At 29.3% G+C, this 15400-nt stretch overlaps 1 protein-coding gene across 3 annotated transcripts in view; it reads left to right on the top strand.

The window, feature by feature from the left end:
* Window positions 1-10554, top strand: part of LOC145305995 (sodium- and chloride-dependent GABA transporter 1-like) — a 60772-nt gene extending 50218 nt beyond the window's left edge. For all 3 annotated transcript variants that reach the window (XM_080147914.1, XM_080147915.1, XM_080147916.1), the window contains 4 exons: window positions 238-361; window positions 1785-1885; window positions 7928-8036; window positions 8506-10554. In XM_080147914.1, coding sequence (XP_080004040.1) covers window positions 238-361; window positions 1785-1885; window positions 7928-8036; window positions 8506-8531 — 360 coding nt within the window. In that variant the 3' untranslated portion in view covers window positions 8532-10554. The remainder of the gene's footprint in view (window positions 1-237; window positions 362-1784; window positions 1886-7927; window positions 8037-8505) is intronic.
* The last annotated feature ends 4846 nt before the right edge of the window (window positions 10555-15400 follow it).

A 15400-nucleotide genomic window follows, 5' to 3' on the forward strand; every position in this document is an offset into this window, starting at 1 on the left:
GGTTATATTCAGACCGTTAGCAATAACACAATTAATAAAAATGAATAAGAATAAGGACAGCTTGTTATAAATGTACTATCATTCTTAAATATTAAAGATTGTCGAAGTTTGGTGATTTTTAATAACTCTCAAATTAGTGATTAGTTGACAATTTTAATAAGTAGAGATCTTTTGGTACAAACAGACAGACACACGTCCTGTTACTTTTAAAAAAGTATTATTTATGTGTTTTTTTAGTTTATCTTCGTGTTCTACTTTATCAAATACAAGCCCATCACCTATGGAGAACACTACGCATATCCTCCTTGGGGAGAGGCCATTGGGTTCATGATCTCACTCAGCTCAATGCTTTGGGTTCCAGGTGATTATCTACAGCATGACCCTCGAAAAAGTATTTTTAAGCATCTGCAGCCCTTATTTCTCAATGAATTATTAAAAAATGCATATGTCCTTGTTCTCTATAGTATTCCACGTAAAGAGATATAAAAATATTTTTTTTACCTCCATTAACACCGGAGATTTTTAGTGCTAAAGTTTTGAAAAAGTGACTGAGGAAAAAGTAACTTTTAACATGATACGACTTTTTTAGCAAAATTAAGCTAGAAATCCTTTTATTTTTGTTACTAGCAGAAACTTTATACAAAAATGAAATAAAAAATTTAGTTTTTGAGTAAAAAGCATTTTTTACACATATTTTTGAGTCTTTTTAGTTTAATGATATTTTGAAAAACTTACTTATTAGGCAAAATTGTTTAAGATTAAAAAACCAAATAAATCTCTATGAATATAGCAGGAATATTGTTTTTGTTTCACAATCCTAACTTTAATAACAAAAAAGTTATAAAGAAAATAAAAATAAAACATAATGATTTTTTAGCCTAAAAAGCTTAATTTACCCCTTATTAAATAATTGAGATGTCAGAAAAGTAGGCGGAGCAACTGTCATAATTAATCCTTTTCTATAGATAAGGGTTAATAAATAACCTAAAATTTGCAAATAATCAATTCATTCAGTAGTATTTTTTGCCATTAAAAATTTATAGTTTTTGGTGGAATAAAAAAGAAATAATTAGTTAACTTGTTTTTCTTTGTGTCTCATTATTCAATTGCCAGAAAAACATAATATAACCATACAAAAAATAAGAGAAGCAAAAAAAAATTCTTTTTCTCAGTAACTTTTTCAAAACTTTAGCTCTAAAAATCTCCGGTGTTAATGGAGGTAAAAAAAATATTTTTATATCTACTTACGTGGAATACTATGGAGAATAAGGACATATGCATTTTTTAATAATTCATTGAGAAATAAGGGCTGCAGATGCTTAAAAATACTTTTTCGAGGGTCATGCTGTATCTATCTATCTATCTATCTATCTGTATATCTATCTATCTACATATCACTATGGAGAACCCAACGCATATCCTCCTTGGGGAGAGGCCATCGGGTTCATGATCTCTCTCAGCTCAATGCTTTGAGTTCCAGGTGATTATCTATCTATCTTCTGTATGTTTATGTTTGTCTGTCTTTCGTTATTTCGATCTGTCTGTCTGTATATTTGTCTGCCTGTTTGTCTTCTTTCTATCTGTCTATAAGTATGTCTGTCTGTCCATCCATCCATCAATCCATACATATATTTATCTATCCATCCATCTATATATCCATCTATCCATCCATCCAGCCATTCATCCATCCATTTCTCTATCTATCCATCTATATATATATAATATATATGAATCTCTCCATCCATCTATTATCCATACAGCCATTAACCCAACAATGTATTTAGGTTACTTTATCTACTACATGCTGACCACCCCAGGAACATGGAGAGAAGTGTTGGCTAAGGGTGTGACACCCCTCATCAACGCCAGACCAGAGGCCATTCAGGTATAGTTCACCATTTTAGTTCACAAGGCCAAATTTTGGTTGAAAAAAAATAGAGAATAATCTTTTTTGTGTATGTTTATATAATTGAGATGACACTTACTCAAAAAGAATTAATAAGTACTTAATGTTAGAAAAGTAGATGTTGAGACTTTTATAATCTTATTTGCTAGCAGACAACTTTTTATTACCTACGAAGTTACTCTAAAATCTAATATGTCCCCTTGTCATTTTATTATATGTTATATTTTGGTTTCTATTAAAGATACATGTATGATATTTCTTGTGATTATTCCATACATGGCCAATAATCAGAAAGAGCGCGTTCCATTGGAAGGAATTTACTAACTTTTGATATAGTAGACCAATTTGGCTAATTTTTTTTTTAATAGATCCATATGGGTACCAGAATTCCGCTGATATAATTAATTTTGTTGAAAAGTCTATATTCAGAGAGAAAATTATGTTTTTTTACCTAACATTTTTAAAAATGCTTTATTCAGCCAGGAAAGAAGGTATTTGGCTAATAAGGGTCGAAAATGATAGTTTATTACCAGTAGTTTTGGATTGAATTGAATTTTATTTCATTTTTTTTCAATTAATGCCACTTTTCATTATTTTAAAAACACCCATTTTATGAGAAATCAAAAAATGGTGATTTTAACACATTTATAGTCATTTTTATTCATGCTTCATAAAATAAAAGTTGTTCCTTTTTTAATTCTTTATACAAAAACCAAATAAAAAAAAAATCCCGGTATTTTGCATTTTTTTCATTAAAATTAAGAAATCTAGGGTCTTTAATCAGCTGTTATTTTAAAGCTTGTATGTCTGAGTTCATTTACAAAACATTTATTTTATACAGTTTTGTATTGTGGGAGGCGTAGTTAGACAAATTAGTTGGGGGGAAAGTACAAAGTTTATACTGTGTTAACACTTTAAGGACAATAAGGATGAAAAGTAGAAAATGTTATTTATGAAATTATATTTAGATGTTGCATATAAAATATTGTATATCATAAATCCATTTTGAAATGATATTTAGAAAAGTAAAATCTTTATATATTTAAATATAGGTGTTACAAACAATATGAGTCAAACGGCAGATTTTAAAAAAATTAATATTTCATTTGGACATGAGGAAAGTTAAAGACCTGAAATCTGATTTCTTTTACAAGCTGAGTAATAATTATTTAGCGAATGGTATTATGGACAGCTTTCTGCGGATATTAAAATGAAAAAATATAGGATTATAGTCTGTTTTGTTATCCATGAGGAGCACTCGCCAGTAGTTAGGTAAGGTTATGTAAAATTGAGTAGCCCCTTTAGGGTTAGGGCCCTTTGCAGGTTAAAGGTTAGGTTATATTATTAGTACTTGATTATAGAGATGCTTTACTTATAACATTGTACTTTTTTGTAATCGAAATCAGGGTCCCAAAAATCATTTAAATATGTAATTTTAACATAGTGAAATTTGCTGTCAAAAAAGTTAAAAATCACCATGTTTTAAATATACGTACGGACTTGCTGGCAATGATTATAGAGTTGTTACACTATCTAATTCGTACCTAACTATTATAGGAATCACCATGTAATGTTTAAAATCGATAGGACAATTCTAACATGTCTAAATTAACAAAAAAAAGAGCTAACCGTTACGGACGGACAGACGGATGGACGGCCAGAGGGACCAACCCTAATTATAGAATGGCTTCACTTTCAAAGATATAACTTTTTAGATATGTGTGAAATAAAAAAAACTTCTTGTCCTTTCATCTGTGAACACAATCATATATCCCTTAGAACGTCAGAGCTATGGATGTTATAAACTTAAATATTCTCCATAATTGTAGAAATGTTGTCGAGAAATATCAAATGTCCAACTTTAATAGCGGTTGAGTAAATCTCTATAGCACCATAGCATTACGGACGGACAGATATAGTGAATTATAGAGTAGCATTGCTACTAAAAATATTCTCTATTCAAGCCCTTATACTTTATATTTGCATAAATTTTTGTCACTTCCTTCAAAGTGCCTTGTTGAACACCAAACCCCTTCTTATTTGAACAAGGATGACAACATCCATAAAAGCGAAGCACAGAAACGGTAGGACAAACGGACATTAACACTTATATAGTGTCAGAACTGAATAATCATAATATAAATGTATAAGGGTCAAAGCAAAATTGTAAGTAAATTTGTTGAAAAAAACTGCTTGATTCAGGATAATGTTCATGGACATACTTACATCTTTAGGACTTGATTATAGAGTTGCTTTGCTTATAACATTATACTTTGTTGTCCCAGGAATCAATATACCAAAAATCAAATCAATCAGATGATTAGTTCACATAAAAATTTGTTGTTAAAAAAGAAAAAAAATCAACATGTTTAAAATGGACATACGGACATTTTGGTAATGATTATAGAGTTGCTTCGCTTATTTAATTACACTTTGTTGTCCCAGGAATCAATATACCAAAAATAAGATCAATCAGATGTTTAGTTCACATAAAAATTTGTTCTTAAAAAAGTAAAAAAAATCAACATGTTTAAAATGGACGTACGGACATTTTGGTAATGGTTATAGAGTTGCTACGCTTTCTAATCGTACCTAACTACTAAAGGAATCACCATGCAAAATTTGAAATCGATAGGACAATTCTAAAATGCCTAAATTAATTCAAAAAGCTATCCGTTACGGACGGACGGACGGACCGACCCTAATTATAGAAAGGCTTCGCTTTTAAAAATGTGTATATAAGGCGGGGTAGATTTTTTACTGTTTGTTAGGTTAGGTTAGGTTAGGTTATATTAGGTAAGATTATGAAATGTTTGTTAAAATGCTAGGTGCACGGCCTTTCAAATAAATCTATTTTTATAAGCGAAGCTTTTCTATAATCAGAGTCGGTCCGTCCATCCGTTACGGTTAGCTCTTTTCGTTAATTTAGGCATGTTAGAATTTTCCTATCGATTTCAAACTTTGCATGGTGATTCCTGTAGTTTTTAGGTACGATTTAGAAAGCGTAGCAACTCTGTAATCGTTGCCAGAACGTCCGTATGTCCATTTTAAACATATTGATTTTTAACTTTCTTAACAACAAATTTCTATGTGATAAAATTATCCGAGCTATCTGATTTTTCAATACTGATTCCTAAGACAGCAAAGTATAATGTTATTAGCGAAGCATCTTTATAATCAAGCCTTAAAATGTAAGTATGTCCTGAAACAACAAAATTACTTACAATTTGTTTCAATTTTTATACATTATATTCTGATTATTCAGTTATGAAACTTTACAAGTGTTAATGTTCGTTTGTCCTATCGTTTCAGAGCTTTGCTTTTATGGATGTTGTCTCCTTGTTTCTTTATGTGTCAATATTATTCCTAGCGTTAAATAGTTTCGGTTGGTTGAAAGTCTAATTTAATGTATTCCGATCTTTTAATATTATATCTTTGTTATAATGAAAGCTTTTCTACAATTAATATTGCTTCATTGTTCATTACCGTTCTATCTATTTAAAATTATGTATAACAGTTTGGACAAAAACAATTTTAGATGAAAATTTTTTTTATTTAAAATGACAAAATTAATCCAAACATGTTTAATTATCAATCAATTACCTATTCTTTTAAATTCAAACTGTAGGTAATTCGGATGAAATACAATCTTAATTTAGAAAAGCCTAAATAAAAACAAAATTGTTAAGATTTGCACAACGAGAAATAACGACATTTCTTTTACAAAAAAAAGATTAGAAAAAAGTAAAATGTATGATAAAGGTTAGGTATATGCGATAAAATTATTTGTTTATTGTCATACAAAATTCCACTTAATTATATTATGAAAAAATGTTTTTGTTAAAAAAAATAATTTGTACCTTATAACCTTTTCATCTATAACATAAACAAAAATAAGACCGGGGTTTCTCCTAATAGTCCAACAAAAAGGTGGAAATCAACCCACCATTTAATTTATTATTAAATGTTTTCATTATTTACAATTTTATGATATAAAATATATATTTTGAAAAACGAAGCCTTTCTATTATTGGAACCTATTTTCGTCTGTATGTATTTGAGATATGCCAGAGAGCCGGACCTACCATTTTAACTACAACCTAATTTGTATTATAAATATTTTAGCCAATATTTTCATTTATATCATGATAATTATTATACTTACAATAAAGGATTTAAGTCCAGTATTGAATAAAAATATTTAATGTTTCAAGGAATAATAGTAAAATGAACTCGTCCATCCTGAGAGGTAAATTGAATCAGCTGGTTAATGAAAAAGACCCTAGATTTCTTAATTTTTATGAAAAAAATGCAAAATACCGGAATTTTTTTTTTATTTGGTTTTTGTACAAAGAATTAAAAAAGGAACAACTTTTCTTTTATGAGGCATGAATAAAAATGACTATAAATGTGTTAAAATCACCATTTTTTGATTTCTCATAAAATGGGTGTTTTTAAAATAATGAAAAGTGGCATTAAATGAAAAAAAATGAAATAAAATTCAATTCAATCCAAAACTACTGGTAATAAACTATCATTTTCGACCCTTATTAGCCAAATACCTGCTTTCCTGGCTGAATGAAGAATTTTTAAAAATGTTAGGTAAAAAAACATAATTTTCTCTGTGAATATAGACTTTTCAACAAAATTAATTATATCAGCGGAATTCTTGTACCAATATGAATCTATTAAAAAAAAAATTAGCCAAATTGGTCTACTATATCAAAAGTTAGTAATTTCCTTCCAATGGAACGCGCTCTTTAGAAATTTAGATAATCTACGTTTTATCTAAAGGATACTGGGCTGTTCATTACACATGTCCCCAAAGTCTAATGAGAACGTTTTAATATTTGTTGGCTCATCAACCTTGGGGATTTTGATTGGTTTGTATATATAGTCGAGTGTCCAAACGTTTCGACCGCTAGTTGTAATCTACAAAAGAAGTAATTTTGTGTATCATCATTGGGGATGTACATTAATTTATCGGCCATTGTCTTATCCCTTTATAACCTTGTGTTTACCTGTTTTTTATTTATTATATATAATAAGTCATGATAAATGTCCAATTATAGTCTCTCAAGGCCATGCTAAACTCCATAGAGAAGAAAAGACAAAATAAGATATTATATTTTGAGAGAGAAAAATTTGTTTTATTGAAAGTATTTTGATAATAAGTTTATGTTTCAAAATCTTAAAGAAGGAATCGGTCAGTTATTATAAGAAAAATATATTAATAATCATTAAGGTTATTTAAAGTTGGGGGGAGGTGGAAGAATATTACCCTGCAAAAAAGGAATTTATAGCACATGAAAAAGACACTCCACTAGAAATAACATCATAAGCAATGATAAACACTACATAACTATATATACCTCTTGAAGGAGCTCTATTTTTATATTTTTTATAGAACGCAATTATTTTTAATTACAAGGAAAAATTTTGGTTTTTAGGCCTTGATATATATTATTCATGTAAATTGATTCTAATTAGATAAAGAAACTTCTATCTTCGTTTATTTTCTCCATAGTAACTAGAAGTAGCATGATAATTATCATTAATCTATTAGCAGCAGGGATTTTAAGGGATAAGACAACGGACAATAAAGTGCTCTAATTAGCTACCTTATCTTTAGATTTAGATTTATTAATACAAAAATGCTAGTTTACACTAACCAATCAAAATTTGATAAAAGTATCCAACTTTTTAAAAGCCAACTCATGAGAGTACGTGTTTATAAAAATTTTAGTACCAGTATATTAATATAGTGGGACTATAGTAGCAACCTACATTAACGACAAAATTTCTCCTGTCATAACATCCACATATATTATATCCATTAATTATATGAGATACCGCGAAGCGCATATGGAGGCTGTGCCGCCACCACTAAAGTGCATAATGTTGAAATTAACTATCTGTCTATCTATAGGCTGAGTTGAAGTATCGTGAGCCACATATGGAGGCTGTGGCTGCCACCGTTGAAGTTCATGATTTTGAAATTAATTATCTATCTATCTCTAGGCTGAGTTGAAGTACCGCGAGGCACATATGGAGGCTGTGGCTGCCACCGCTGAAGTGCATGATGTTGAAATGCTCCTTGTCCAACCAGACCAAGTTCAAAATTGTCAAGGTATTTTTTTTAACTTTCAAGTGTTTGTCGCCGTTTTCCCTCAAAATGTCTTTAGATTTTTTTTTAAATTGAAAATATAGGAAGTTGGTTAGATTTTTTTCTTGTTTTTTTTACTTTGGGTCAAGTTAGGCTAGGTTATATTGGGTACTGGATAGACTCGCAGTGTTAAGGCCTCCAGTAGGGGTTATGTAAAAACTAACTCTACCTCATTTTCAAATTATCAAAAAATAAAAGGGGGGGAGGTTCAGGGCTTGAAAGACATTTTGTGGGGAAGCACTATTTTGTTAAGCCTATTTCCTTCCCAAAAATAGTTTAAATCTTCCCTGGACCTATAAGAAGCTTTACGTTAAAGAAGAACACTATGGGTTCAGCCGTTAGCGAGATTTTCCGATACACACACACACACAAATAGCTACAGACATCCTGTTACATTTATAAAAGAATTATATTTTCAATTTTTCTTGTTTAGGCTCAGAAGAAGCGCAGCAAAGTTAGAAATGAAAGGCTTCAATATGTGTTATAAATATGTAAACAAAATAAAGTACTTTAGTATCTAGGAATCCTATAATACAGTAACAAACAAACTTTTAGAATATTTGTACAACTAATTCAAACCTGCAAAACTCTGATCTGTAAAACTCGTACAATTTTTCTAAAATTATTTTGTAGATTTTTTTCTTCCCTGAAATAAAATAAAATTCTTCCTTATAAAGCGGTGAAGTCGTATTTATGGCTTTATCAACAATTTGTGAATATATTACACTGTGATTAGATAATAAGTTTAAATCAAATTAAAATATTTTTTTTTCTTTTTCAAATTTTTATTTATTAAGACTTTTTTATTATAGAAATCCTTTTGGTTAAAAAAAAACTAATGTGTTTGTATTGTAACTTAAGTGTAAGATAAATATAGTTAATAGTATAACAAGATATAGGGTGTATTCATATATAAACCTTAAAAAATAATTATTATAAAATTCAATTTTCTACCTAATATTGTAAAATTAAGAAAAAAACATATCCCAATGTAAATGATAATTGCCAAGTATAAAAAAAAAATTTAAAACCTTCTTAAACCAATTTTTAGAGTTATTTACATGTAAAAAGTCTTGAAAAAATTCAATCATCTTAAGAAAAATAATCATTATAATTAAAAATATAAAAAGCACAAAACTTTTTGATTATTGTTTTGCTAAATTTTATCTAATAGAAGACTGTTTTATTTATTTATTTCTAAAACCATTTGATATTTAAAATTTTTTTTGAATTTGTTTAATAATATCCACATGTGCACTGTTTAATAATTAATAAAAAAAATGGTTCAACTGATAAACACAAAGTAGGATTTTTTTTCAATAACTTTAAAGACTTCCAACGGCCAAACGACTAATGATATTTGTAATAATTTTACATCATTAGATTCGACATTAGATTGACAATGTTTTCATTAAAAATTTGGTACCAATTCAAAATTTTGAAAAGTACCACAGTTTTTTTTAACTTTTATAGGAATATGCAATATTTTATCAATTTCTTATTTTATTTCAAAAACTGTTAGCAGCCTTTAAGATAATTGAAAAAAGGTACTTGCATAGTATTTCTTTCTTGAACCTTAAAAATGTATTTTAATAATAATTTTCACTCATCATGTCTCTTGTGAATCACTCATCTTAACATTGTCATCATAATTATAAATTATTATTACAGCGTATTTTATAGTCTGCAAATAGGAAATATATTATTTCTTTTTTTATTTTAAAATAATTTTTAAAATCATTTTGAACAACTACAATCTACTGAAAGACTGAATAATAAAAGCAAAAATATCAATGTATTTTCTCCAATTTTCCTCTTTAACCTTTTCCAGCTTTGTAGATCCTATAAAAAAAAAACTATTTTCATTTATTTTTCAGTCTTTTAGTTTTACATTTTATGTAAAAAAATTCATGCATTTCTGTATACTGTGTGTGGTGTATTACACTTCTGCTTATATCACGTTTCAATTATCTTCCCAGTTTGGCTTCCAAACCGAGCAATATCCAGTAGTTGAGAACCAGTTTTCAGCTATACTGAAAAATTTTGTATAGCATCGCATCATAGTCAATTTTCTACGAATATTAAACAAATAAAAAGGTAGATATCAGTTTTTTAACCCAGGACTTTCGCCCCTTAGGGATAACAAAATTGTTTTAAACTTACAATTTTTCATTTTAATATCCGCGAAAAGCTGTCTATAATACGATGCGAAAAATAATTATTATAAGCTTGAAAAGACACAAAAGCAAAAATAAGGGGAAAAGTTTATTGATTAGAAGAAAAAAGGGGAAGTAGATGGATTTATATGCGGTTCTGAATATTTGATAATGTGATTCATGTGCAGAGGTAAATACAAACCATTTCTAAATATTTTAAGGAATAACTGCAATAAGTTATGAACCAATATTATTAATTATTATCAATAGTTTTTTGACTAAACAATAATAATGTTTTTGTTATAATAAAACAATTGTTAAAGTTACTTTGTCTTTTTTCTTTTTTTTTGTAAAAAAAATAATTAGTGTATGGCCGCAAGTCTGACAATAAACGAATATCGTGCAATATAATATAATCAAATGCTCGTATTAAGTCCAAATATATATGTATGAATAAGAGCATTTGACTAAAAGTTTACACCCAACTTACTGGAAAATACGCGAAAAAAATGACCCCCTTAGTAATATAACCATTTGTATGTGGTAGGGTGTGTGGAGAGGTTTCCACACCCCCCTGATACTGAAATATGGTATGCTAGCATTCCCCCTTTTTCGCCTCTTTAAAAATTTACGGATAAACTAGGGACTAACTACGTACTAACTACGAATTAACTCAGACAAACTGAAGCCGCAGTTAGCCGCCTTAGACAATGGCAGATTTTAATTGGAAATGGTTGGCTGCTGATTCCTGGCGCTTTTTATTATATTTATTCAATCGATTTTCTTTTACAAACATAAACTGAACATTTTTAATTACAGTAAATTTTAATCCATATAATAAAGTAAAAGGATCTCTGTCTGTGTGTACCGAATGGAAAAATATATAGTGATAAATATATAGTGGGTCTTAAGATTGATCTGAAGAATCTGTGTTAAAAATCAGGTTTTCTAAACACTTAACCAATCCTAAAAACAGTATATCATAGTCTGGTATCTTTGCCACCATATGGCCAAATCCATGGACCCTTAGATAAATTAAAAATATATCTGTAAAGGTATTAAATGCAGCAAAGTAAAACATGCAATATCCCGTTAAGGGCCTTGTCGAGAACAGGAACCCCTTTTCAAATAAATTAAAAACACTATTTCATAGGTTTGTTTATTAACCCCACTCCCCCCCCCCCCTGATATTTTCAACTTATTTTAAAATACGAGGGGTGGGGGTCAGTGTTCGATGGGCACTTTGAGGGCGAAACACCAACTTGCCTTTACCTTGTTGTTTTGCCCTTCCTGTAAACTAAATAGATAGGAATTTTCCAAGCTTGTATTTTGGTCATTCATTATAACCAACTTTTTTTCATTTTTAGATTCTAAGTTTGGATTATACGGGGCAGTTCGTGGTAAAATTTTGCTTTGGATGAACTTTCTCTAAAAATTATAACTGGTATAAAACGGCCTTTACAGTGCTATAATTAGCAAAATTACAGTTTCTCGCATTTTCTCTCCAGAAGAAACATACAGGATTCCTTTTACACATTCCACATTTTTCACATTCCACCCCCCCCCCCTCCCCTCTCTCTCTTTCACTCTCTCTCTCTCTTGCCTCTCTTTCTCTCATTCCTTCTTTCTTAGGCTCTGGAAAATTCTCACATGACAAAAATTTTACCTTTTCCCTTTGAATCAGGAACACTAAGGAATAATAAATTGATCTCCTTGATGATCAACAAAATTACCACATCAATTGGATACAATTTTTGGTTGAAAAATTTGATCAATGCTAGTTTGACCAACTAAAAAATCATCCTTGTTTCATACGTTTTAAGTGTGAAAAATTTACAAATGTGATTTTTGTGCCTACATAACGAATGGTATTGAATATTTTCTTCTTTAGGGAGGGTTTAAAAAATAGCTTAGTCCTTATATTGTATGACCAGTTACTTTATTTCCTGAAAAGCAGAGTCTAATTGATCCAGCAAGATATATTAAATACTTTAACTAGCGATTTTGTCTATTACATATTTATGGTTGAACATCATGATATTTTTACAGAGGAGTAGTGTACGGACATAAAGTGTAGATAAAATATTACATTGATAGCAGTTTTAAAAAGGACTTACACCATATAAGTATAAATGAAGTGCAATTTTGGAACAGAATTTTTAATTTTTTTGTTTTTGTTGGTTTCATTCCAAAATCAAATATCCAATTATGGATTATTGCTGTTTTAGCAATTGTTTTAGTTTGTTTTGGTAAGAATATTTAGATATAATTATGTATAGTTTTGTTTGCACTTAGGCGCCAAGGACAGGCTAACAAAACTGGTATTAATTTAATGATTTGATTTTTTATTTGTGGAAAACTATTATTAGGTTTCGAAGCCAATGGAAAGTGGATTAAAAATTTATGTTTTGGTATGGCTCTAAATAAAATTCCCTTAAAACTAGTTTTAAACTGTGCTAAAATAAATTTTTCATCAAATATACAAAATTTAAAAAAATATTTTTAATTTTTTCATGGTCCTATCTTTTAAAAACAGTCTATATTATCATGTAAAGTAATGAAAATTCAAAAACATATTTGACATTTTACCAGCTAATATTAACACAAAATTAATTTGAAAAAAAAATCACGAAATTAATACATGATTTTCAGCTGTCATTTGGGGGCAATACTTTTTTAACTAAAATAAAAAAAAACTTAATGCTTCATCTACCTCCAAGCAATATTTTATTTCTCTATAAATTTCAGGTACAGCTACAAGACCTCCCCAGACCCATCACTATTGTCCAACATATTTCAACTGGATATGGTTGGTCCCTTGTCAGACGAAGGATTTTACAATGTGGACAAGAGTGTACTTGTGTCTCTTATTGGTATCCTACTCATGTATATCATCATACTTGTACAGCAGATGTTTATATAAGCTGTTTAAAGGAAGCCTGCAAGAAATACCACGCTTTAACTGCTGAAAGACTGCTACAAGTAGACCAAATACCCCAAATTTGAAGCCTTCAGCTTCTATAACAAAAAAGTTCTAGGCATTTTAAAATGTCATTTTATGTACAATGGAAATTTTGAAAGAATTGCAATGCTCATGTTGAAAACTTTAAAATTAAACTACGTGGCCTAGAAACAATATAATAAGCTTATTTTTGTCATAAATTTAGGTTTCCAGTAACTAATTATATTTTTACAATAAAAATACCCATTTTTATAGTCAAAATCATTAAAAAAAAATAAGTTTTACTTGCGTTGTACCGAATGTACTGTAGCCAATCAGAAGGCTGAATCAGCTTCACAACCAATCACAGCTAAGCTTGTATTAGTTTACCCCTTTGTTTCCGCTATGATTTTCGTTTAAAAATGCAATTTAAAGCGAATTTTTTTCATAGATTTTGACTATGAAATGTGGTGTTTTTATTGTAAAAATTTAATCAGTTACAGGCAATATAAGTTTCTGACAAAGATAAGGTTATAATTTTATGTCTAGGCAACGTAATTTAATATTGTTTTTTCTTTTATGAGCATTGGAAATCTTTCAAAAATTCCATTGTACATAAAATGCTATTTTGAAATGCCTAGAACTTTTTTGTTATTGAAGCTAAAGGCTTATAATTTGGGGTATTGGGTCTTCTTGTGGCAGTCTTTCAGCAGTTAAAGCGTGTTATTTCTTGCAGGCGTCCTTTAACTTCTGTTTCTAAACTGACCACTTCACTTCACTAAGAGATGCGATTCATAATGAAGATATTTTGCTTTGAAATATATTTTGTTATGAAGCAGCAGTAGTTACTAATTTTAAATGTTATGGTTGAGATAGATTTATAACTGTTAAAAGTTGATTTTTGATGTTAAAAAATTTAGCTATTATAAGTCTATGTATTTTAATCAATCCCTAATATAAATTTTACCCCCAATTTGGGGATGGGATAGGCACCACCAATTGTTTTAGCAGTTCCAATTTTTGGTTTAATAACTTTAGTTTTAAATAAATCAGGTAAATTTTTTACATTTCTTTTTGAAAGTGTGTGACTCCCTGTTAAGATTAACCTATTACTTTTGATTCCTAATAGACTTGCTCTAAAGTTATGTAAAAAATGCAATTTTTTTTAGATATTAGCCTATAAGTATTATGGATAATAGTTATTTATTACATTGTGTATTTCAGATTACAGCTTTTTGCAGATAATAAATTAAAGATTAATGCTAGTTTTATTTTAGGATACACGATTTTTCAATATCTGGTTCTAATAAAGCGGATATTAAATGATTTTGAAGCCATACTGAAAATAGCTCTCTGCGTATTTTATGATGTACTATCTAGCAACATATTGATATTAATCAGATTACGGATTATATGGCAATTGTTAGCAAGGGTTATATTCACTAAACATGTTCTATTCTATAACATAAAGTTAATTATAAGATTTCTGTTTGTTCTTCAAGATCTCGCTAACCACTTATACTGATTGAGTTATCAAATTTTGGGGAGTTTAACACAGACCCTGGAATGGTTTTAGGCTATTCTATTTTTAAGTACAAGTCTTTAAATGGTTTTTTGCTATTAAGTTCACTAATTGCCAGTGGTAAGAATGGAATCATCATCATATTAACCAGCTGGGTGGAACATTTTTTAAGAGTATGCGAGAATCTCTCGTAATATCCACGTATTCTATATAAATTATGACTACATGATTTAAGTGTCAATTTATGTATGTTAGACCTAAACAAAGTATTTGACTAATATCTTGTTGTTCTAACTTATCTACAATATACATACATATATATAATAAATTTATTTATATTGGTTAAAAACTAGTTATTTATAGTGAAGATAAGAAACATAGTATTAATTTACAGCACAATCGCCAATCGCTTGACCGATATGTTTCTCCTTTACAGCCAAGCTTCTTATATGTCAAGGAAAGTATTTTGATGGAAGGTACTCTAGCCTTTCACAAAAAAATGACCCCTTCAACCTTTTCTCCCTAAATAAAGGGTGAAGGGTTTAGAAAGTTTGGATCAACTGCAGTTCGGCTGAACGTACAGATCATACCCGCACATCGTTTAAAGCGGCATAAGAAGGCCTACAAATAATCTGGAATAGCAATAAATCAATAATGCACTATTATCTCGCAGTGCAGAGAAATACGCGAAAAAGACATATTTTACGCG

This window comes from Acartia tonsa, chromosome 14, assembly GCF_053477335.1.
Source record: "Acartia tonsa isolate MP-2025a chromosome 14, ASM5347733v1, whole genome shotgun sequence".
NCBI classification, from domain to species: domain Eukaryota; kingdom Metazoa; phylum Arthropoda; class Copepoda; order Calanoida; family Acartiidae; genus Acartia; species Acartia tonsa.